This window comes from Canis lupus, chromosome 16, assembly GCF_011100685.1.
Source record: "Canis lupus familiaris isolate Mischka breed German Shepherd chromosome 16, alternate assembly UU_Cfam_GSD_1.0, whole genome shotgun sequence".
Taxonomy (NCBI): Eukaryota; Metazoa; Chordata; class Mammalia; order Carnivora; family Canidae; genus Canis; species Canis lupus.
The window spans coordinates 26,531,869-26,556,267 of NC_049237.1; the positions used below are offsets into that span (position 1 = coordinate 26,531,869).

The window sequence follows — 24,399 nt, forward strand, 5'->3', positions numbered from 1 at the left end:
AAACTACAAATTAAAAGCAGAAGGAACACTGGAAAATTTAAAAATATATGGAAATTCTTACATTTTAATAAAAAATTGGTCAACAAAGGACACAAGGGAAATTATAAATTATTCTCAAACAAATTAAAAATGCAATACACCAAATCTGTGAGAAGCAGAAAAACGCTGTTGACAGTCATTTTTAACTATAAATCAGCATGTTAAAAATTAAAAAGTACTTTAAATCAACAACTTGAACTTGCACTATCAATAAATAAATGAATGAATAAACAAACCTAAAGATAACAGAAGGAAGAAAATAATAAAGAATAGAACAGAAACAAAAGAAAATTTAGAGAAAAAAAAAGACCAATAAAATTGAAAAAAACTTTTACCTAGGAAGACTAAAATAAATAATTTTCAAATAATTAAATTACAAATGAAGATGGAACATTGCTATCAATTTTACAGAAATAACAAGGTTTATACGATCAAAAACTGAAAGCCAACATTTGAATAAGATAACAAAATTGGGGATCCCTGGATGGCTCAGCGGTTTAGCGCCACCTTCGGCCCAGATCTTGATCCTGGAGTCCCAGGATTGAGTCCCACATCAGGCTCCCTGTGTGAACCCTGCTTCTCTCTCTGTGTTTCTGCCTCTCTCTCTCTCTCTCTCTCTCTCTCTCTGTGTGTGTGTGTGTGTCTCATGAATAAATAAATAAAATCTGTTAAAACAAAGATAATAAAATGAACACATTTTTAGGAACACCCCATCTACCAACACTGAATCACAAAGACATAGAAAGTCTGACTAGACCTATAACTCATAAATAGATTAAATCAGTAATCAAAATCCTTGAAACAAAGAAAATTCCTGGACCAGATAGCTTCACTGGTGAATTTTACCAAATATTTACAGAAGAGTTAGATCTATTTTTGTCAAACTCTTCCAACAAATACAAGAGGACATACACCCAGATGCATTCTATGAGGCCAGAATTACCCTAATATAAGAGCCAAGGACACAATAATAATGGAGAATTACAACCAAATATTATGAATATTAATGCAATGTCCACAACAAAACACAAGTAAACAGAATTCAACAGAATGTTAAAAAAAATTCTGTATTATGACCAAGTGGGAATAATTCATGTAATGTGAGAATGACTCAACATACAAAAATTAATGTAATATACCACATTAAAGGACTAAAAGGGAAAAAATCACACAACCATCTCCATTGAAGCAGAAAAATTGACAAAATTTAACATTTTTTAAAATTATAAAAAAAAATCTAACAAATTAGGACTAGAAGAAAACTCCCTCAATATAGTAAGGACTATCTATAAAGAACATACAGCTATACTTCCAGGGAAGATGACAGAGTTGGAGAATCCTAAGTGTACCGCATCCCATGGATACAACTAAATAACTCAGTATAAATAATCCAGAAAATGATCCAAAGACCAGCAGAACAAACTTTCCACATTCGAAATGTAGAGAAGAGACCATCTCAGAGAAGGTATGAAGGACAGAGCTATGGACCAGAGCTAAACAGCCCTGTGAGACTGACCACAGGAAGGACAGACATCTCAGGTGTGGAGAGAAGAAACAGACCCTCACACCAGAAAGCTCAGGCATGGGAGATTCATATGAGAAAGACAAATCCCCATAATATTTGGCTTTAAAAACCAGAGAGCATAACTTCATAAGAGTTTACAATCAGTGGGGCCTAATACTTGGAACTTTAAAAATCACTGGGCTTGGCTCTGGGAGAGCCTTTGAAAGGTGAGAGGAATTTGAGTCCCAGCCCTTAAGGAGAAGGCACAACAAACAGTGTAGAAGGAGATGGAGCATAGAAAGAGTTTTAAAAACACCTGGGTTATACAAGGGGGATATTTATTTACTAATCTCAGAGCCTGTGCTGGAGTGGAGGGATCTTTGAGATACTTCTCCAGGAACAACAGAGCTGGCAGACACCATTTCCCTCCTTTGCCCCACACCCTAGATATACAGACACCTGTGGGAAACAATGTAGCAAAACACTAGTTTGCTAAAAGGCCACTCTGCCCCAGTATTCTACTGCAAACATGCCCTTTCCAGCCAGATCTTATGCCAGGTTTCTTCCCATAGTTCCTGACACTGCACACCTTGCTCCTGAGTTACCCTGCAAACTTGTCCCTTCAATATTCCCTTGACCAGAGCCCATCCAAAGTGGTACCACAAGCCTGGCAGTGTGCAAGCTGTCCCAACAGGGGCCAGTGCCACTCCAAAGTGAGTCCAGCTCTGGGGAGAGAAGAAGGCATCTGGTCTGACTGCAGGCCCTGCCCACCAAGCTTCTCAGGGGACAACACAGGGAAAGTGTCTGCAATTTGATGCTAACATATCTCTGGGAAACTCCTGGTATGACCCAACTCAAGCCCAAGATAGCCCCAGATTTGCCTCCTGACAGCACAGGGACCAAATCCTGTCCATACAGGCAAAGAGAAATAAGGCAGGTGACTGAACTGAAGGCAAAACCAGCTTAACCATAATAGTAGGTGCATACAACAAACAAAGGAGATACCCTTGATGCACTAGGTTCTGGTAAACAGGGGACATTGCACTGCAGGGCACTTTGTAAAGCCACTACTTTCTAGAGAAGGACACCTAGCTTCCTTTCCTAACACATAGAAACAGAGAGGTAGACAAATATGAAAAGACAGAGGAATATTTCCCAAATGAAAGAATGGGACAAAAATCACAGCAAGACACCTAGATGAAATGGAGAGAAGTAATATGTCTGAAAGAGAATTTAAATTAATAATCATAAAGATACTTACTGGACTTGAAAAAAAGAGTGGAGGACATCAGTTAGACCCTTAACAAAGAGTTAGAAAACAAAAAATAAATCAGAGATGAAGAATTCAATAACTGAAATTAAAAATGCACTAGACAGAATAGTAGACTATAGGAAGGAGAAGAATGGGTCTGCAACCTGGAGAAAAGAGTAATGTAAAGCGATCAAGTGAATAAGAGAGAAAAAAAATAATACCAAATGAAAATAGGGAACTGGGCAACATCTAAAAGTATAATTACATTTGCATTATGGGATCTCAGAGGAGAGACAAAGGCAGTAGAAAATTTATTTGAAGAATAATAATAATAATGGTAGACAACTTCCAGAATCTAGGAAAGGGAACAAAACTCCAGACCCAGTAGGTATAAGTGGTCTCCACCAAATCATTCTGAGAAGGTCCACACCAAAAGACATGGTAATTAAAATGGCAAAAAGGAGTGATAAAGATAATTTTAAAAGGAGCAAGAGAAAAGAAAATGGTTATGTATAAAAGAAATCCCATAAGACTATCAGTTGATTATTCAGCAGAAACTTTGCAGGCCAGAGAAGAGTGGCATGATATATTCAAAACTGAAAAAAAAAAAAAAAAAAAGGCTGTGACCACAAACATTCAATCCAGCAGACCTATCATTCAGAATAGAAGGAGAGATAAAGAGTTTCCCAGATAAACAAAAATTAAAGGAATTAATGGACACTAAACTAATCCTATGAGAAGTGTTAAAGGGGATTCTTTGAGTGGAAAGGGAAAACCATAAGTAGGAGAAAAAAATAGGAAGCACAAAAGCAATAAAAATAAGTATATCTATAAAAATGAGTCAAGGGATTCACAAAATAAAAGGATGTAAAGGATACTATATGTATAAAGTTTAGAGATATTAAATAATGGGTTCAAACTTAAGCAACCATCAACTTAATATAGACTGTTATATGCAGAAGATGCTATATACAAATGTAATGGTTACCACCAATCAAAAAACAGTAACAGAGCTGCAAAAAATAAAAAGGAATCCAAATATATCACAAAAGAAGAAAGCAAGAGAGAGAACAGTGAAGAAATACAAAAACGGCCATTATACAAGTAACAAAATGGTAATAAGTACATACCTATCAATTATTTTGAGTGTAAATGGACTAAATGTTTAATCAAAAGATGCGGGGGGCATCTTGGTGGCTCTTGGTTGAACATCACACTCAATTTCAGCTCAGGTCATGCATGGTCTTGGGGTCAGGATGGGGCCCCATGCCAGGTTCCTTGCTCAGTAAGGAGTATGCTTCAGGATTCTTCCCTTCTGTTCCTTCCCACCCCCTCCACTCACTCTCTCTCCCTTTATTTTCTCTCTTTCTCTAAAATAAATTTTTTAAAAAAGATATAAAGTGACAGAATGGATAAAAAAGCACAACTCTTCTATATGCTGCCTACAAGAGACTCATTTCAGACCTAAAGACCAATGCAGATTGAAAGTGAAAAAATGGAAAATCAGTTATTATAAAAATGGAAGTGAAAAGAAAGCCACAGTAACAATACTTATATTAGACAAAATAAAATTTTAAAACAAGATACAAAGAAGAACACTATATAATCATAAAGGGAACAATCCAACAAGAAGAGAAAGTAATTATAAATATTTATGCAACTATCATGGGAGAATTCAAATATGTAAATCAGTTAATAACAAACATAAAGTAATCAATAGTAATACAACAATAGTAGGAGACAGTAACATTTCACTTACATCAATGGATAGATCATCCAAACAGAAAATCAACAAGGAAACAATGGCTTTGAGTGGCACATTGGATCAGAGGGATCTAACAGATATATTCAGAACATTCCATCTTAAAACAGCAGAATACACATCTTTTTCAAGACAATTAAAACATTGTCCAGAATATATTATATATAGGAACAAAACAAATATCAACAAATTCCAAAAGATCAAAGTCATACTACTTATCTTTCATCTTTTCTGACTACAATGCTATGAAACCAGGAATTAACCACAAGAAAAATCTGGACAGAACACAAATACATGGAGGTTAAATAACATGCAACTTAACAATGAATGGGTCTACTAAGAAATCAAAGAGTAAATTTAAAAATACATAGATATATACAAATGAAAACACATGGTCCAAAATCTTTGGGATGTAGCATAAGCTATTCTAAGAAGAAAGTTTGTAGCAATATAAGCCTACCTTAAGAAGCAAGAAAAATAAAAAAATAAACAATCGAATCTTACACCTAAACAAGCCAAAGAAAACAAACAAAACTCCAAACCAGGAGAAGAAAAAAAAATACAATAAAAATTAGAGCTGAAAAAATGAAATAGTAACTAAAAAAGTGAAACAGATCAGTGAAACCAGAAGCTGATTCTTTGAAAATACCAATAAAATTGATAAAACTTTATCCAGACTCATTATTACTCATCAGTAATAATAAAATAATAATAATAATTAATAATAATAATAATAATAATAATACAAAAGCTCAGGACCAGGGGCACCTGGGTGGTACAGTCAGTCAAGCACCTGCCTTCAGTTCAGATCATGATCTTGGGATCTCAAGATTAAGCCCTGTGTCAGGCTCTCTGCTCAGTGGGAAGTCTGCTTCTCCCTCTCCTTCTGCTCCTCCTCTGCTCATGCTTGTGCTCTCTCTCTCAAATAAATACTTTTTAAAAAAATTTCAGGACCTCACAGAGGAATTCTACCAAACATTTAAAGATGGGTTAATACTTATTCTTCTCAAACTATTCTAAAAAAAGGGGGGGGGAGGAAAATTTTCAAATCCGTTCTATGAGGTCAGCATTACCCTGATAACCAAACCAGATAAAGACACTCCAAAAAGAGAGTTAGATAGAGAAAACTACAAGTCAATGTCTCTGATGAACATAGCTGCAAAAATCCTCAACAAAATGTTAACAAACTGAATCTAACTCTATATTTTAAAAAATCATTCACCACAATAAAGTGGGATTTATTCCCAGAATGCAAGAGTGGCTCAATATTCACAACTCAGTCAACGTGATATATCACATCAGTAAGAGAAAACATAGAAACCATATGATCATTTCAATTGATGTAAAAAAAGCACATGGAAAAGTACAGCATATATTAATAATAAAAACCCTCAAAGAGAAGGTTTAGAGGAAACATACCTCAAGATAACAAAGGCTGTATATGAAAAACCCACAGCTAATACCATCCTCAACAGATAAAAGGTGACAGCTTTTCTATGATTTAAGCAATACAAAAATATCCACTCTCCCTACTTTTATTCAATGTAGTACTAGAAGTCCTAGCCACAGCAATCAGACAACAAAAATAAATAAAATTAGTAAGGAAGAAGTAAAACTTTTACTATCTGCAGAGAACATAATACTATATACAGAAAGCTATAAATAATCCATCAAAAACCTACAAAACTGATAAATGAATTCAGTAAGGTCACAGGATAAAAAGTTAATATATAGAAATCCATTGCATTTTATACACTGATAATGAAGTAACAAAAAAAGAAATTAAGAAAAAAACACCTTTACATTATATCAAAAATAATACCTTGTAATAAACCTGAAGGAGGTGAAAGAATTATATTCTGAAAACTATAAAACAATGATGAAAGAAATTGAAGTTGAAACAAATAGAAAGATATTCTGTGCTCATGGGTTGGGAGAACAAATATAGTTAAAATGTCATTACAATCTAAAGCAATCTACAGATTTAATGCAATCCCTATCAAAATATCAACAGCATTGGGCTACTTGGATGGCCCAGCTGGCTAAGTGACTGACTCTTGATTTGGGCTCAGGTCATGCTCTCAGGATCATGAAATTGAGCCCTAGGTCAGGCTCTCTGCTTAGAGTGGAGTCGGTTTAGGATTCTCTCTCCTTCTTCCTTTATCCCTTCCCACTCACAATCTCTCTCTCTAAAAACAAAAAATAAAAAATAAAAGACCAACAGGATTTTTCACAGAACTAAAACAAATAATGCTAAATTTGTATGGAGCCACATAAGACTCCAAAAAGCCAAAGCAATCTTTTTTTTTTTTTAAGATTTTATTTATTTATTCATGAGAGACACGGAGAGAAGCAGAGATATACGCAGAGGGAGGAGAAGCAGGCTCCATGCAGGAGCCTGATATGGGACCTGATCCTAGAACTCCAGGATCATGCCCTGAGCCAAAGGCAGATGCTCAACCACTGAGCCACCCAGGTGTTCCGAGCCAAAGCAATCTTTAAAAACAAAACTATAACATCTGGAGATTTGAGTCCTTAGGTCTGAGATGGTGCCTGGGAATCTGTTTTTGTGAGTAGAGCTTCAGGTGATTCTTAAGGACCAAGCAGGTTTGGGAAATATTGGTGTTGCAGTTAATAACAAGGCTTTGATATCAGATGGATCTGGGTTCTAGTCACATTGCATTTGCTTGACAGCTGTGTGTTTTGAAGCACAGAAATAACCTCCTTAAGTGTTAGCTTCTTCTAATAGCAGTACTTACCTCTTAGAATTGAGAGGATTCAAAGAAATAACATATATAAAGAGTGAGGCCCACAATAAATATGCAATAAACATTATCCACTATACTCATGTTCTATTTAACCATAATTAGACAGATATTTGACCATTAAAGGCCAATGATGAAGAAAACTCACTTTGCTTTCTAGGTGGAGTTGAGATTTTACAGGAAAGTCAGTAAGGGGCACTGACTGGCTTAGTTGGTAGAGCATGTAACCCTTGATCTTGGCGTCCTGAGTCTGAGCCCACTTTGGGTATAGAGTTTTTAAAAAGTTATATCATCAATAAGACCCATTTTTTAAAAAAAGATTTTATTTATTCATTTTTTCAGGTGCCCCACTTGTTTTTAAATGGACCATATCCAAGTCTCTACTATGGACATTTTTCTTTACTTAGATTATTAGAAAGTCTTTACTATGGACATTTTTTTCTTTATTTACCTAGATTATTGGAGTTAAACACATTACCTTTCAGATGTATTTTAAGCATTTGTATTTTGTTTTGAGATGTAGATTCCTATTGTTATTAACCTTGAATTATTATTGCATCACTATTACTATTGAAACAAACTCCTAATTTTTCCCCAAAATTAATTCTTACATTCACATTGCCAGGTTAATTTGAAGTACCTTTTTAAGATGTGTAAAGTACACTATACTCTTATTAATATTCTCCTGTTCAAAATCTTCAGTAGAAACAAAAGCCAAGCCCCTTAAATCTCTCAAAAACCCACCAATCTTATTATCTTTATCTCCTGACACTATTCCAAATTTACATATGAAAGAAACCAATGGGATTGATCCCTGTTTTGTGAAGAAGCTTTATCATTTCCTGCCTCTGAGTCTTCATTGTTCCTAGTTCCCATAGGACTCCATCTCATTCACTCACCCTATAACCCAATTCTAATATATTCTATTAGAATATATGTAATTTCTTTTATTCAAAAAATAGATCTTGGGGCACCTTGGTGGCTTAGTGTTTGAGCATCTGCCTTTGGCTCAGGTCATGATCCCTGGGTCCTAGGATGGGCTCCCGCATTGGGCTCCCCTTGGGGATCCTGCTTCTCCTTCTGCCTATGTCTCTACCTCTCTCTGTGTATCTCTCATGAATAAATAAATAATAAATATTTTTTAAAAGTAAAAATTAAAACAAATTTTTTTAAATGTAAAGCAAAAACAACACTGGAGTTATCATAATCCCAGATTTCAAGATATATCACAAAGCTGTAGTAATTAAAACAGTATGGCACTGGCACAAAAATAGACACATAGATCAATGGAACAGAATGCCCAGAAATAAACCCATGACTGTATGGTCAATTAATCTTTAACAAAGGAGGTAAGAATATGAAAATGGGAAAAAGACAGTCTCTTCAATAAATAGTGGTAGAAGAACTGAACAGCTACATGCAAAAAAGAACAAATGTTGATGAGGATGTGAAGCTACTGTAACCCTTTTGCACTGGTGGCAGAAATGTAAAGTAGTAGAAAATAGTAAAATTAACAACAGTGTTAAGTAAAATTAACAGTAGTGGTAACAACCCTACTTACAATAGCCAGAAGAAAAACAAACCAAATGACCATTTACAGATAGATGGATAAGCAATTTATGGTACAAACAGGCAATGGAATATTATTCAGACTGAAAAAGGAATGAAATTTTGGTATAGTAATAAAATGGGTGAATTTGAAAACATATTATCAGGTGAAATAAATCAGATTCAAAAGTTTAAATACTGTATGATTCCACTTGGATTAGGTACCTAGAATATTCAAATTTAGAGACAGAAAGTATAATAGTGATTACCAAGCATTGTGGGGAAGGCTCATTGGGGAGTTATAGTTTAATGTGTAGAAAGTTTCAATGTTTCAATTTATAATAAAAATTATCTGGAGATAGTGATAGTGGCTGCAACAACAATGTGAATGTACTTATGTTTCTGAACTGCACATTTGAAAATGATTAAGAGGGTAAAATTTATGCTATACATATTTTACCACAGAAAATTGTATGTATTTTATACACAGTGTTTTAAAAACTAAGATAGTAGGTACAATCACTAAACTGTGAGAACAGTATATACTACTATTCACAGCAGCCGAGGGCACCCTAAAAGATGGTATATTGTTTGTTAGTATTTGGGGAATATACAGTCTAAACAAATTGAATTATTTTCCACAGTTGAAAGGGTGGAGGAAAAACAGAATATTTATTTAATACACACTATAAAGTGATTACATGTAAATAAAATGTGAGATAAGTCAAATCAATCCAGATAAATGTTTTTAAAAAAATTAACATTCATTCCTTATAATAAAACCTATTTGAAAATAAGAAAGGGGCATCCTAAAGGAGTACCATTTTATTTTTTATTTATTTATTTTTTTTAGTAGTACCATTTTAAATGTTATGCATTTTTGTCCATTAAAATTGATTATGCCTGGAGTTTTATTCAGCACAGTCAACCAGTGTGATTTTTCAGACCCAGCCAGGTGACTTCCAACAATCTATTTCATTACCATCAGTAATATGATATACTGACTTGTTTTAATCCTTTATGTGAGCATGCAAAAAGTTTATGTTTTAGGAACATGAAATCAACTCTTGTTTTCCATTCTGTAGGAAGAGGCAAATAAAAATTACCCTGCCCACATTGTAGAGATTTTTCTCATACTGTAATGTTTTAGATTTTACTCAAGGAAAAACAAATAAAACCAATGTATAGCAGTGCTCATAATTATCATTTCTATTTTTAGTGCTGTCTTATTCCTGTCTTCCCTTATAGCTAGCCATAGTAGCAGTAAAAATGATGGCAATTGTCAGGAATTTCTTGTTTCCACCATATTCTTTTATAACTCTTTCAGTTTCTACCTCAGAATCATACAATATTTTCTACTCTGATCTTCCATAAATATTGTAATAGAGTATCTGTGCTAGTTTCTTTTTTAAAAAAATATTTTATTTATTTATTCGAGAGATAGTTAAAGAAAACAGGATCAGGGAGAGAGAGAAGCAGACACTCTGTTGAGAAGGAAGTCCAATGTGGGGCTCAATCCCAGGACCCCAGGATCATGACCAGTTGAAAGCAGACATTTAACCAACTGAGCCACCTAGGTGCTCCTGTGCTTATTTCTTTTGAGAGAACATTTTCATATTAGGTTTTGTGCTTATCATTTTTGTTTGAATTTCAAGATCAAGACTTAAATACAGATCTTAGCAAATCTGTGTTAGATTCCCTTTAAGATTAACTGTGCACAAGGAGGTAGTAACATCTACTATTTCTCATACTTAGTCACTAATGTCTGAAAATTGAAACAATATGTTTAGGATTCAATATCTCCTGCTATTTCTTTTTTTTTAAGATTTTATTTATTTATTCATAGAGACACACACAGAATGAGAGAGAGAGGCAGAGACACAAGCAGAGGGAGAAGTAGGCTCCATGCAGAGAACCCGATGTGGGACTCGATCCAGGGTTTCCAGGATCACGCCCCGGGCTGCAGGCTGCGCTAAACCGCTGCGCCACCGGGGCTGCCCTCTCCTGCTATTTCTTTGTAAACAAAAAGAATTATAAAATTTCTTGTGATGATGAATCCATTATAATTCAAATGAACATTTATATATGAAGCATGTAAAAAAACAATGATACTCTAATTTTCAGAATACCAAAATGATTTATTAGAACACTAACATGAAGCTAGCTTGATTATCTTTTGCTGGTAGAAATATATGATATAAATGAAGCCAAAAATCTTGCAGATACCATTTGGATAATATCTCCCATAATCTCTGCCCAGCACCTGTATCCTCCTTACCTTGAAACAGAAACTTTTCCAACATTATATCTATTGCTTATTTAATGATGAATAGTATAATGGTTTAAATCTGCTGACACAGATGTCTTATTTAATAAAGCATCACCTTAATCACAAATACTGTGGCAGAGTAGTGACTACCAAATATTCCTCATTCTGTTTACTAACTGTGGTGAATAAAAATGACATGCATTCTTTTTACACTTTAGCTATTTCCAAAAATCATTCTTAAAATGTGGAGATAGTTGGAGTTCCACCAATCATCTTGAAAACACCAGGAAGAGTATCACTGTTACAGGATCTATAGCTGAAAATTAGACTGAATCTAGATCATTGATGATATGGAACCCATTAACTCTTCTGGATAAACAATCTCCCCTACTTTTTAAATAATGGGAAAGAATAAGCCATCTACTGTTTAAGTCATTCTTAGTGGGTCTTGTGCAATTCCTAATTCATGATAGCCTATGTTTGGCTGCTTAGAAATAATGGAGAGTTAAAAATACAAGACAGTTTAGGCAATAATTTAGGAAATATTTTGTAAAGTAAATTTTATGAAATTAAAACTTATTACAAAGTTTAAAAATGAGTTTTTGTGAGAATTTGGGGTGACAAGTTTTAGATACTTTTTTACTTACTAATTTTTAAAATAAACATTAGTAAAGCTAGGTTATAATAGGACATTAATTGTATGGCAAATATTTCCATAATTATCAGGTAATATGTTAATATGTATATCCTTATTGAATATAATTAACATACAATGTTTTATTAGTCTCAGGTGTACAACATACTAATTTGACAGTTCTATGTATTATTCAATGTTCAACACAGTAAGCTTAAAAACATCTGTGACCAAACAATGTTATTATAGTATTATTAACTATATTCCCTATGCTGTACTTTTAATATATATATAAATATATATATATATTTATTTATTTACTTATTTATTTGAAGGAGAGAGAGAGAGGGTATATGAGTTGGGGGAGGGGCAGAGGGAGAGAATCTTCAAGTAGACTCCTAACTGAGCATGGATCCCAACATGAGGCTTGATTTCACTACCCATGAGATCATGACCTGAGCTGAAACAAAGAATCTGATGCTCAACTGACTGAGCCACCCAAGTGTCCTCTGCCTCCATCCTGTACTTTTTACCTCCATCACATTTATTTTATAACTAGAAGTTTGTACCTCTTAATCCACTGTATCTATTTCATGCATCCCCCAAACCACCTCCTTTATGGCAACCGCAACAAATTTGTTCTCTGTATATAAAAGTCTGAACAGATAGCCAAGACACACATGAAAAGACGCTCAACATCACTAATCGTCAGGGAAATGCAAATCAAAGCCACAGTCAGATATCACATCACACCTGTCAGAATGACTAGTTTCAAAAACTAAGAGGGGCTCAGCAGTTGGGCATTTGCCTTCAGCTCAGGGCATGATCCTGGAGACCCAGGATTGAGTACCTCATCGGGCTTCCTGCATGGAGCCTGCTTCTCCCTCTGCCTCTGCCTATGTCTCTGCCTCTCTCTCTCTCTCTGTGTCTCTCATGAATAAATAAAATCTTAAAAAAAATAAGAAATAACAAGAGTTATTACATATATAATAATATATACTATATTATATATAATAACTAAATAAAAAATCTATATATACTTTATATATAATAAATATAACATACACCAATATATACTACATTATATATAATAAAATATGTATTATATATAACATATTATATATAATAACTAAATAAAAATAAGAAATAACAAGAGTTATTATATATTATTATTACATATATAATATATAGAGAGAGGGAGAGAGAGAATATTTGTCATAAAAGATAATGAGATCTTGCCATTGGTGACAACATGAATGGACCTAGAGGATATTATGCTAAGTGAAATAACTCAGGCAGAAAAAGACAAATACCATATGATTTAATGTGATATATGGAATCTAAGAAACAAACAAACAAATAATAAAAATAGCAGAAGCAGACCTATAAATACAGAGAACAAATTGATGGTTGCCAAGACAGGGTAGAGAGGAGATGGCCAAATGAGTGAAGGACAGTGAGAGAAACAGGAATGGTGATAAATGGTAACTACCCTTGTTGTGAGCATAGCTTAATGTATAGGCTTTCCAAAAATCACTGTTATATACCTGAAACTAATGTTGTATGTCATCTATACTTCAATAAAAATTCAAGTATTGTGTATACAAAATATAGTTATTATAATAAATATTCTATATTTATGTAAATGAGTTGTTGGAAGGTTCATGAAAATAGAGAGTGGTTACATCTCAGGTGTGTGCCTTTGAAAGATTTTGCTTTAGTCTCTTTATGTTTATTATTTTCATTGCAAAAATGACTATATATTATTTTAACAGCTATTTTAAACAATTATAGGAAAAGATAAATTCATGGCATTGGTACTCTCTATGTAATATGAGACAGGTTAATAAAATACAGTGAATAAACAGTATGATTCCCAGTACAGTGAATATACATAATTTCCATGAAAAAAAGTATGAATAGCCAATAAAATGTTCATAGCAAAGTAATGTGTGTGAATGCAGATTTAAGTTTTTTTCTTATTCTTAAAGTTTTTTATTTTTGAAATCAAATGTGCACTTAGTTATGAAAAAAATATTGAACATGCATTTGAAAATAAAGTATAAAATACTAGGAATTTATTTGGTAATAAAAGACTACGTACCTTATTAAGACCACAAACAGTTCCTTCTTTTACCCACATCTTATTGCCATCAATAAAATCATGTGGAAAATCCAATGCAACACAGAGGCGTCCATTTATTTTGGTATAAATAGCAGTGGCATTTGGAATATTAATTATTTCTTCTCCTCTATATTCACATATTAATTTTCCACATGGCAGATCCCTATAATTTACAAATAAATGAAATCATTAGCTTTTAATAAAAAGAAATATTAGAATATCATTTATAAAGTAAAATGATTTAGGTAAAGCATTGAAGGCTTGCAAAGAGACGCATGCAAATTAATTGTAAAACGACAAAAAGTATTAAGGCCTTGCCTGCATTGTTAAAAATAACTCAATATTTTAATAATTTTTAATTATTCTCAGCCTGATCACTTTTTTGGTAATAATTCCTTCACTCTTTTTTTGATTTTTAAAGATAAGTAATTCCAAGCTTATTCCATTTTTAAAAATTGGTAAAAGTTCATCTAATTATGAATCTCATTGGATTTTCTTTCCAATTTTTCAAACATAATACCTAATATCAGAATTATTAGTCCCAAAAAGACAAGACATTGAGACCCATATTCAAAAAGCATTATTCATAATAAATATTAAAATATAGCCATGAAGATTCATCATAAAGATAGTCTATAAACCACAGACAAACTGGTAAAAGTAACCAGAATATAAAAATGTATTAAAAGCAAAAGGGCAATAATAAAATTTAAAATTGACTTTCCAAGAGAAACAATGGAAACCAGAAGATTATTGAATGACAGATTCAAAAAATAAACAAACTGTCTTCCCATTCTATAGATAGAGAAAAAAATCTTTCAAAATGAAATATAGCATTTTCAGACAATAATTAAGAAAATTTGTCACCAGCAGTCCTGGACTAAAGAAAATGTAAACCAAGTTCTTTACACTGAAGGGAATTTATCCTAGATGGAAGCTTGCAGAAGTACAAAATGTATATAGCTTTACCAGATTAAGGAAGTCTCTCTTTTTTTCTTTTTATTTTATTTTATTTTATTTTATTTTATTTTGAGACTGAGAGAGAGAGAGGCAGGGAGAGAGAGGGAGAAGCAAGCACCACGCAGGGAGCCCAATGTGGGACTCGATCCCAGGACTCCAGGATTATGCCCTGGGCGGAAGGCAGGCGCCAAATTGCTGAGCCACCCAGGGATCCCCAAGGAAGTCTCTTTTTATACTTAGTTAGATGACAGTATCTATCATGGATCAGTGCTAGATTTTGTGATAAGTTAGACACAGAATCAAGAAAATTGTGCAGATAAATCTAAATGAGGAGGCTATGAGAGAGAAGATATATTTAAATCACCTACCCCCAAAACAGATATAAAACTGGGCAAATTTGTCAAAACAACCATTTTGGGGTGACAGATCAGACAGAAATTAAAGGCATGATCCTGAAAATAATAGCTCCATAAAGAGTAATGATAAACTCTCCTTATATCACATCCCTAGCTGACAGGGAGGCTACATGCATGTGCTAGAGAGAACTAAGAAGACTGACAGGAAGTAACACCAGTGAAAACTTTAAATTTGCCTAGAATATAAATGTACTCCCCAATTACAAAGAAAAGGGCAATGCCATGTGGCTCATATGATAAAATCTATAAAATGCATAAAGAAAAAAGTAATTCTACCTAAAATTTACAGAAAGCGAGAAATCAATGCAAAACACATTAATAAAAGAAAGGAATAGAACCATATAATCATTTCAAGAGTTGCAGAAAAAGCATTCAACAAACTACAACATCCATTCATGATAAAAATCCTCAATAAAGTAGGGTTAGAGGGAACATACCTCAACATAATCAATTATGAAAAACCCACAGGTAATATCCTCTTCAATGAGGAAAAACTGAGGTTTTTTTTTCCATATAGTCAGGACAGGGATGTCCAATCTCAACATTGCTATTTAACATAGTCCAAGAAGACCAAACACAGGAATTAGACACACACAAAAAGAAAAAAAAGGAAGGAAGGAAGGAAAGAAGGAAGGAAGGAAGGAAGGGAAAAAGACAAAGAAAAGGCATCCAAATTGCAAGAAAGAAAACAAAGTTTCACTATTTTCAGATAACATGATACTATATCACATACACAAATTAGGTAAAGTCACAGGACAGAAAAATCAACGTAGAGAAATCTGTCACATTTCTATACAACAATAATGAAGAAGCTGAAAGAAAAAAGAAAGAATTGATACCTTTTATAATTGCACCAAAAATCAAAACATACCTAGGAATAAACCTAAACAAAGAGGTAAAATATCTGTAATCTGAAAACTATAAAACACTAATGAAAGAATTTGAAGATGTCACAATGAAATGGAAAAACATTCCATTCCATACTTATGGATTGGAAGAACAAATACTGTTAAAAAGTCCATATTACCCAAAATAATCTACACATTCAAAGCAATCCTTATCAAAGTACCACCATTTTTTACAGAGCGGGAACAAGCAATCCTAAAATTTGTATGGAACCACAAAAGGCCTTGAATAACCTATAAGCAAACTTGAAAGAGAAAAGCAAAGCCAGAAGCATCACAGTTCTGGACTTCAAGGTATATCCCAAAGAAAATATAGCTCTGGTATAAAAACAGACACATAGATAAACAGAATAGAATAGAAAACCTACAAATGAAACCACAACTACATGGTCAATTAATCTTCAACAAAGCAGGAAAGAATATCCAGTGGGAAAAAGACAGTCTTTTCCAGCAAATGGTGTTGGGAAAACTGGATAGCAACATGCAGAACAATAAAACAATATTTTTGGACCACTTTCTTACACCATACACAGAAATAAATTCAAAATGGATGAAAAACCTAAATGTGAGGATGGGAATATCAAAATCTTAGAGAACACAGTCAATGACCTCTATGACATTGGTCACAGCAACTTCTAACTAGATATGGCTCCTGAGGCAAGTGAAACAAAAGCAAAAATAGACTATTGGGATTTAAGCAAAATACAAAGCTTCTGCACAGCAAAGGAAATAATCAACAAAACTAGAAGGAAACCTTTGGAATGGAAGAAGTATTTGCAAGTGGCATGCCCAATAAAGGGTTATTATACAAAATATATAAAGGACTGATACAACTCAGCGCCCAAAAAACCTTGAAATATCCAGTTAAAAAATGGGCAGAAGATATGAAGAGACATTTTTTCAAAGAAGACATATACATGGCCAATAGACACACAGAAAGATGCTCAACAATTGCAAGTCATCAAGGAAATGTAAATCAAAACTACAGTGAGATGTCACTTCACAACTGTCAGAATGGTAAAATCAATAACACAAGGAACAATAGGTGTTGGTGATGGAGAAAGGGGAAAACAATAGCTATTGGTGGGAATGCAAGGTGGTGTAGCTACTCTGGAAAATAGTATGGAGGTTAATAGAATTCAAGAGACACCTCACTGGCTTAGTAGTTGAGCATCTGCCTTTGGCTCAGATCATGAATCCAGCATCCTGGGATTGAGTCCCGCATCAGGATCCCTGCAGGGAGCCAGCTTCTCTCTCTGCCTATGTCTCCGCCTCCCCCTTTGTGTCCTTCATGAATAAATAAATAAAATCTTTAAAAAGTAGAACTCAAAAGTTAAAAATAGAACTACACTATTATCTAGCCAATGGCACTGCTAGATATTTACTGAAAGGATACAACTTCATGTTTACAGCCACATTATGTACAATAGCTAAATTATGGAAACTGTCAACTGACTGATGAATAGATAAAGAAAAAATGATATATATATAATTTATATATATGGTAGAAGTGATAAATATATGAAATGGTGTACATATATAATATATATTATATATATACATCATCAATTGGTGCTTATTACAAGTGCACTCGTATGTATATATATATATGTATATATATACATAATGAGCTGTTGCTCACTACAAGTCCACTTCTTTATTAAGAAGCAATGAGCAACAGTAATGAGCAATGTTGTAATGAGCAACAGTTGTATGGAAGTGTTGAGTGACCATATTGTACAACTGACACTAATATTACATTGTATATTAATTAACTGGAATTTTAATAGAAACATTGTTAAGAAATTTTTAAAAACATTGTTAAAAAGATATTAAACATATAGTTGCCATCCAAGTATGCATCAAAGTGAAATTTTAAAAATATCTGTTTATCCAATGACTTGGACTTGCATCTTTGTCACTTGTTATATCCCAAGAAAAAGTGAAACAAATACATGACTTTACAAAACCAATCACAAACAATACTACATGAGAATGTTCACAGCAGCATTATTCTTAATAACCCCAAACTAGAAAGTCTAAATTCCCACCAACTGTTAAATAACTTAAGAAATATAACCATATATATCCACACTGAAAAATTCAGCAATAAAAAATTATAAACTACTTATTTATACCACAAAAAGGATGGACCTTAAACACATTATGATCATTAAAAGAAACCATACAAAAACCCTTATGATTTCCCTTATATAAATTTTCCAGAAAATCCAAATATATGGAGACAAATAGCAGGTTACTGGTTGCTTGGGAATGGAATCAGGAATAAAGGTTGATTTCAGAATGGTCATGAAAGAAAACAGGCACCATGGAAATCTGGGGAAAAAGTAAAGAATAGATGATAATAGGAAAGTATTTAAGAAAATTGATTGGGGGTGCTGTAGCTGTGGCAGGGACTCAGCAATGGTGGCATGTGATGGGAAACTCTATACCTGCAAAAGGAACCATAACACTTCCAAAATCCATACCCCTGACACAGCACATTAAAATACTAAGCTTACATGAAAACTACAAAAGGTCCCTACCCACACCCCATCCCCATTCTAACAAGTAACAACAAAAGTGGATTATTACTGAAAGAACTGCAAGATACATATGATCTCCGAAGGCCAATGTGAAGGAAAACCCTAATCTTAAGAGGGGAGAGAGTGTCCCACTAGAGAAATTTGAGGATTCTCGTGCCCATAGCTACAACAAGAGCCAAGCTTCTAAAAGATTAATATAAATCCTCGCTCTAAAGGCCCATTTATTTCAGTGGCTATTATCCTATAGAACATGCCCAACTGTATGTGAAAAAGCAAAACAAACAAATAAAACACAGTCTAAAGAGATAAAACAAACATCAGAAGTGAAAATAATATAAAACAGATGTTGGAAGTACCAGACATGAAATTTAAAATAACTGTGATTAACATCTTAAAAGCTCTAAAGGCAAGTTGACAACATGAAAGGCTAGAGAGAAAATATCAGCAGATATATGGAACCTGTAAGAATAAGATATAATGAAAAGGAAATAATAGCAAAATAATAATAATAATAATAATAATAATAATAGAAATTAAGAATGGCTTCCAAGGGCTCATCAATAAAAAAAATAAGAAAAATAAAAAAAAATAAAAATAAAAAGAGCAGAAGATTAAAAAAAACTCAACGATAGGTCAATAGAAACTTCCTAAATGAAAACTCAATGGTAGAAAATAACAGAAAAAGAGAACAGAAAATCCAAGAACGATGGAACAGTATCAAAAAGTGTAACATAGGGCAGCCCCGGTGTCTTAGCGGTTTGGTGCCACCTTCGGCCCAGGGCGTGATTCTGGAGACCGGGGATCGAGTCCCACGTCAGGCTCCATGGAGCCTGCTTCCCCCTCTGCCTGTCTCTCTTTCTCTCTGTCTCTCTCTCTGTGTGTCTCTAATAAATAAATAAAAAATCTTTAAAAAAATGTAACATATTCAAAAGAATTACAGAAGGAAAATCGGGCAGAAAAAATATTTTTGAAAATAATGGCCAAGATCTTTCCAAACATCAAGCAGGATAAATACCAAAACATAAACCACCTACAAATATATGACATCCAACTGAAGAAACCAAAGTCAATGAGAAAATCTTGACAACTAGGTTGTGAGCACATCTTACTTACAGAGAAATAAGGATAAGAAATAAAATAGACTTATTAAAAAATCCTAAAATTAAGAAAAGAATGGAGGAGGGCCTCCTGGGTGGTTTAGTCCATTAAGCAATCCACTCTTGATTTGAACTCAGGTCATGATCTCAGGGTTGTGAGATTGAGCCCCAGGTCTGGCTCCACACCTAGCACAGTCTTCTTATCCCTCTCCCTCCACCTGCTTGTGCTGTCTCTCTTTCTCTCTCTCAAAGAAATAAATAATAAAAATTTTCCAAAAAAACTATAAGGCAATGGAAGAAAAATTTTGAGGGGTGAAAGCAGAAATATCTAACTTGGAATTCTGTCCAGTAAAATGATTCTTTGAAAGTTAAGGAGAAATAAAGACTTTCTGAGACAAACAAAAAGTGATAGAATTCTTTGCCAACAGATTTGTTTTGCAAGAAATGTTAAAAGAAGTTCTTCAGGCAGAAGGAAAATGATTTGGGATCAGAAAATTGGATCTACATAAGAAAAAGAAGAGCATCAGAAAATGGATACATTAAAAAAATATTTTAAAAGCCATACATTTTCAGTGGATAAAAAAACATGACGCAAAGCTAGCTTAACATCTGAAAATCAATTAATATAACATACTATATTAATAAAAGAATGGACAAAAATAGAATCATGTAAATAAATGGATGAGAAGCATTTGAAATATACAACCAGAACTCAAGATTTAAAACTCTCTACAATAAATAAATAAATAAATAAATAAATAAATAAATACTCTCTACAAAGTAGGAATACAGGAGAACTTTCCTAGTCCAGTAAAGGCCATCAACAAAGCAGAGATAATGATAAACTTAATGCTTAATTTTTCTAAAAAATTTGGGAATAAACAAGTATCTCTTCTTTCTCCACTTACATTTAAACATTTTCAAGCAAAAGAAACAAAATAAAAAGCATCCTACTTAGAAAAGAATAAACAATTCAGACTTTACTTGCAAATGACATAAACTTGGACATGGAAATGCTAATAAACTCAGATACAAAAAAGAGAGAGAGAATTTAGGAAAGTCATGCAATATAACAATATAAAATAATATAAAATACAAAAACAAAAAAATATTTGCATTTTCATTATTACTGTTATTATATACCGGCAATGAACAATGTGAAAATGGAATTTAGAAAACTATTCTATTCACAAGTTTCAAGAGTAGAATGCTTAGAACATACTTAATGAAATAAATGCTACACTTGAACACTGAAAAACATTAAACCTTCCTTAGAAAAAATAAATAAGATAAATAAATTGAGATATTCTATATTTATATCTATCAATTGAAACTCAATATTGTAAGGTGGCAATTCACCACACACACACACACACACACTTAAAACTAACAAAATCTGAAGAGTGAGGTCTATTTACCAGTGATAATTTCCTGATTTTGATATTGTACTACAGCAAAAATACATATGATATAAATCATAGAAAATGCTACCATTTGGGGAAACCAACTGAAGGGTACAGGGGGGCTCTGTATTCTCTATATTTATTTTTGCTACTTCCTGTGAATCCACAATTAGTTCAGAATAAAAAGATATAAAGATACAAGTCAAAGATAGGAAGACTAAACTATTCTAAATACAATGGGAAAAAAATTGAACATATTCTCCAGTGGAACAGATTTACAGGTAAAAATATGCAGTGACAAGAGGACTTGGAAAATGCTCAAAAGTTTTAGATTAGATAAATATGTAAATTTAAACAGTTAAGACTAGAATGCTAAAATTAAAAATAATGGTAATACTAAGTAGTAGAATATTATAGAAAAATAGAACTCTTGCATTCTGCTAGTGTAAATGTACATTGCCACAGTCACTTTGGAAAATAATTTGGCAACTTCTTTAAAAGGCTAGTATGAAGTTATCATATGACTCACTAATTATAGTCCCTATGTATCTCTAACTACAAAATATAAATGAAAATATATTGCACTATAAAGACCTGATCTTAAAGATTTATAGCTTTATTCATATAGCCAAAAACAATGTACCACATAATTGACCATCAATAAGTGAATTTATAAACTAATCATGCTATTGTGATATATATATACATAAGTATATAAATTTTCAGTAAGATTCAGAATTATTTAACAATAAAAAAATGCTAATATAGTAGTAAACTATTTGAATCTCAAAACTATGTTGGTAATATAAAGTGTGACACAAAAAATGCATACTGTAGGAATCCATTTGTATGAAATTTTTTAAGAGACTACAATTATCTATCATCGAGATAAAGCACAGGTTTTATGGGGCAGAGATTAAAGAAAACATCTTTCCATCATGAAAATATTAATTAAGTTTTACATTTAAAGTACATTCAATTGGGCAGCCCAGGTGGCTCAGCGGTTTAGCGCCTGCCTTCAGCCCAGGGCATGATCCCAGAGACCCGGAATCGAGTCTGGTGTCGGATTCCCTGCATGGAGCCTGCTTCTCCCTCTGCTGTGTCTCTGCCTCTCTCTCTTTCTATGTCTCTATGAATAAATAAATACAATCTTTAAAAAAATAAATAAAAATAAAAAATAAACTACATTTTTAGTTTACACAATTATTTAGGTCTATGTACATTTAAAAGTCAAATAAAACCAAACAAAGTGAGGATAAACAAAAGCCTCAACAGGAGTTTGTATATACTCTACCTTTAGTATGCTGTATCTACACATGGACTTAAAGAAAAACTTTACAAGGCTAAAACAATAGTGTTTTCAGGTATTTAACGTGAAATTTAAATTATTTTAAAAGTTGTTTGAAGTACGAAGGGAAAGTATTATTAACAATAACAAAAATAAATAAAAGGCATCCAAATCAGCAAGGAAGAAGTAAAACTTCTACTATTTGCAGATGACATAATATTCTGTATAGAAAACCCACAAGAATCCACAAAAAAAATGCTAGAACTGATACACAAACTCAAGAAAGTCACAGGATACAAAAATCAACATACAGAACTCTGTCAAATTCCTATACACCAATAATGAAGCAGCAGAAAGAGAAATTAAAGAATCAATCCCATTTGCAATGGCACTTTAGATAATCAGATACCTAGGAATACACCTAGTCAAAGATGTAAAAGACTGTACTCTGAATACTATAAAACACTGATGAAAGAATTTTAAGATGTCACAAAGAAATGAAAAAAAGAAAAGTCCATGCTAATGGATTGAAATAACAAATATTGTTAAAATGTCTATATTACTCATAGCAAGCTACACATTTAATGCAATCCCTATCAAAATACCACCAGCATTTTCACAGAGCTAGAACAAACAATCCTAAAATTGGTATAGAACCACAAAAGACCCTAAATAGCTTATATAACCTTGAAAAAGAAACGCAGAGCTGGAGGCATCACAATTCTGGACTTAAGTTATATTACAAAGCTGTAGGAATAAAAACAGTATGGTACTGGCACAAAAATACTTACATAGATCAATAGAATAGAATAGAAAACCCACAAATGAACCCACACCTACATGGTCAATTAATCTTCAACAAAGCAAGAAAGAATATCCAGTGGGAAAAAGATAGTCTTTTCCAGCAAATGGTGTTGGGAAAATTGGATAGCAAGATGCAGAACAATGAAACTGGACCATTTTCTTACACCATACACAGAAATAAATTCAAAATGGATGAAAAACCTAAATGTGAGACAGGAATATCAAAATCCCAGAGAACACAGGCAATGACCTCTTTGACATCAGCCATAGCAACTGCTAACTAGATATGGCACGTGAGGCAAGTGAAACAAAAGCAAAAATAGACTATTGGGACTTCAGCAAAATAAAATGCTTCTGCACAGCAAAGGAAATAATCAACAAAACTAAAAGGAAACCTTTGGAATGGGAGAAGATGTTTGCAAATGACATATCCAATAAAGGGTTAGTATCCAAAATATATAAAGGACCGATACAATTCAATGCCCAAAAAGCAAATAATCCAGTTAAAAAGTGGGCAGAAGACATGAATAGACATTTTTCCAAAAAGAAATACAGTTGACCAAAAGACACATGAAATGATGTTCAACAGCACTGGTCATCAAGTAAATCAAAAGTACAGTGGGATGTCACCTCACACCTTTCAGAATGTCTAAAGTCAATAACACAAGAAACAAGTGTTGGCAAGGATGTAGATGTTAGTAGGAATGCAAAGTGGTGCAGCCACTCCAGTAAACAGTATGGAAGTTAATCTAAAAGTTAAAAATAAAATTACTCTATGATGCAGCAACTGCACTATTAGGTATTTACCCAAAGGATACAAAAATACTGATTCAAAGGAATATATGCACCCCAATATCGACAGCAGCATTATCTACAAGAGCCAAGCTATGGAAAAAGCCCAAATGTCCATCAACTGATGAATGCATGAAGAAAAAAGTGGGAGTATATATATATATATATATATATATATATATATATATATATATGTATATATATACATAATGCAATATTATTCAGCCATAAAGAAGAATGAAAGAAAAAGGTGGGAGAATATATATATATATATATATATATATATATAT

At 33.1% G+C, this 24,399-nt stretch overlaps 1 protein-coding gene across 7 annotated transcripts in view; it reads right to left on the reverse strand.

Moving 5' to 3' along the window:
* Nucleotides 1-24,399, reverse strand: part of ADAM2 (ADAM metallopeptidase domain 2) — a 131,190-nt gene that overhangs the window by 11,088 nt on the left and 95,703 nt on the right. For all 7 annotated transcript variants that reach the window (XM_038560010.1, XM_038560011.1, XM_038560008.1 and 4 more), the window contains one exon: nucleotides 13,878-14,061. In XM_038560010.1, coding sequence (XP_038415938.1) covers nucleotides 13,878-14,061 — 184 coding nt within the window. The remainder of the gene's footprint in view (nucleotides 1-13,877; nucleotides 14,062-24,399) is intronic.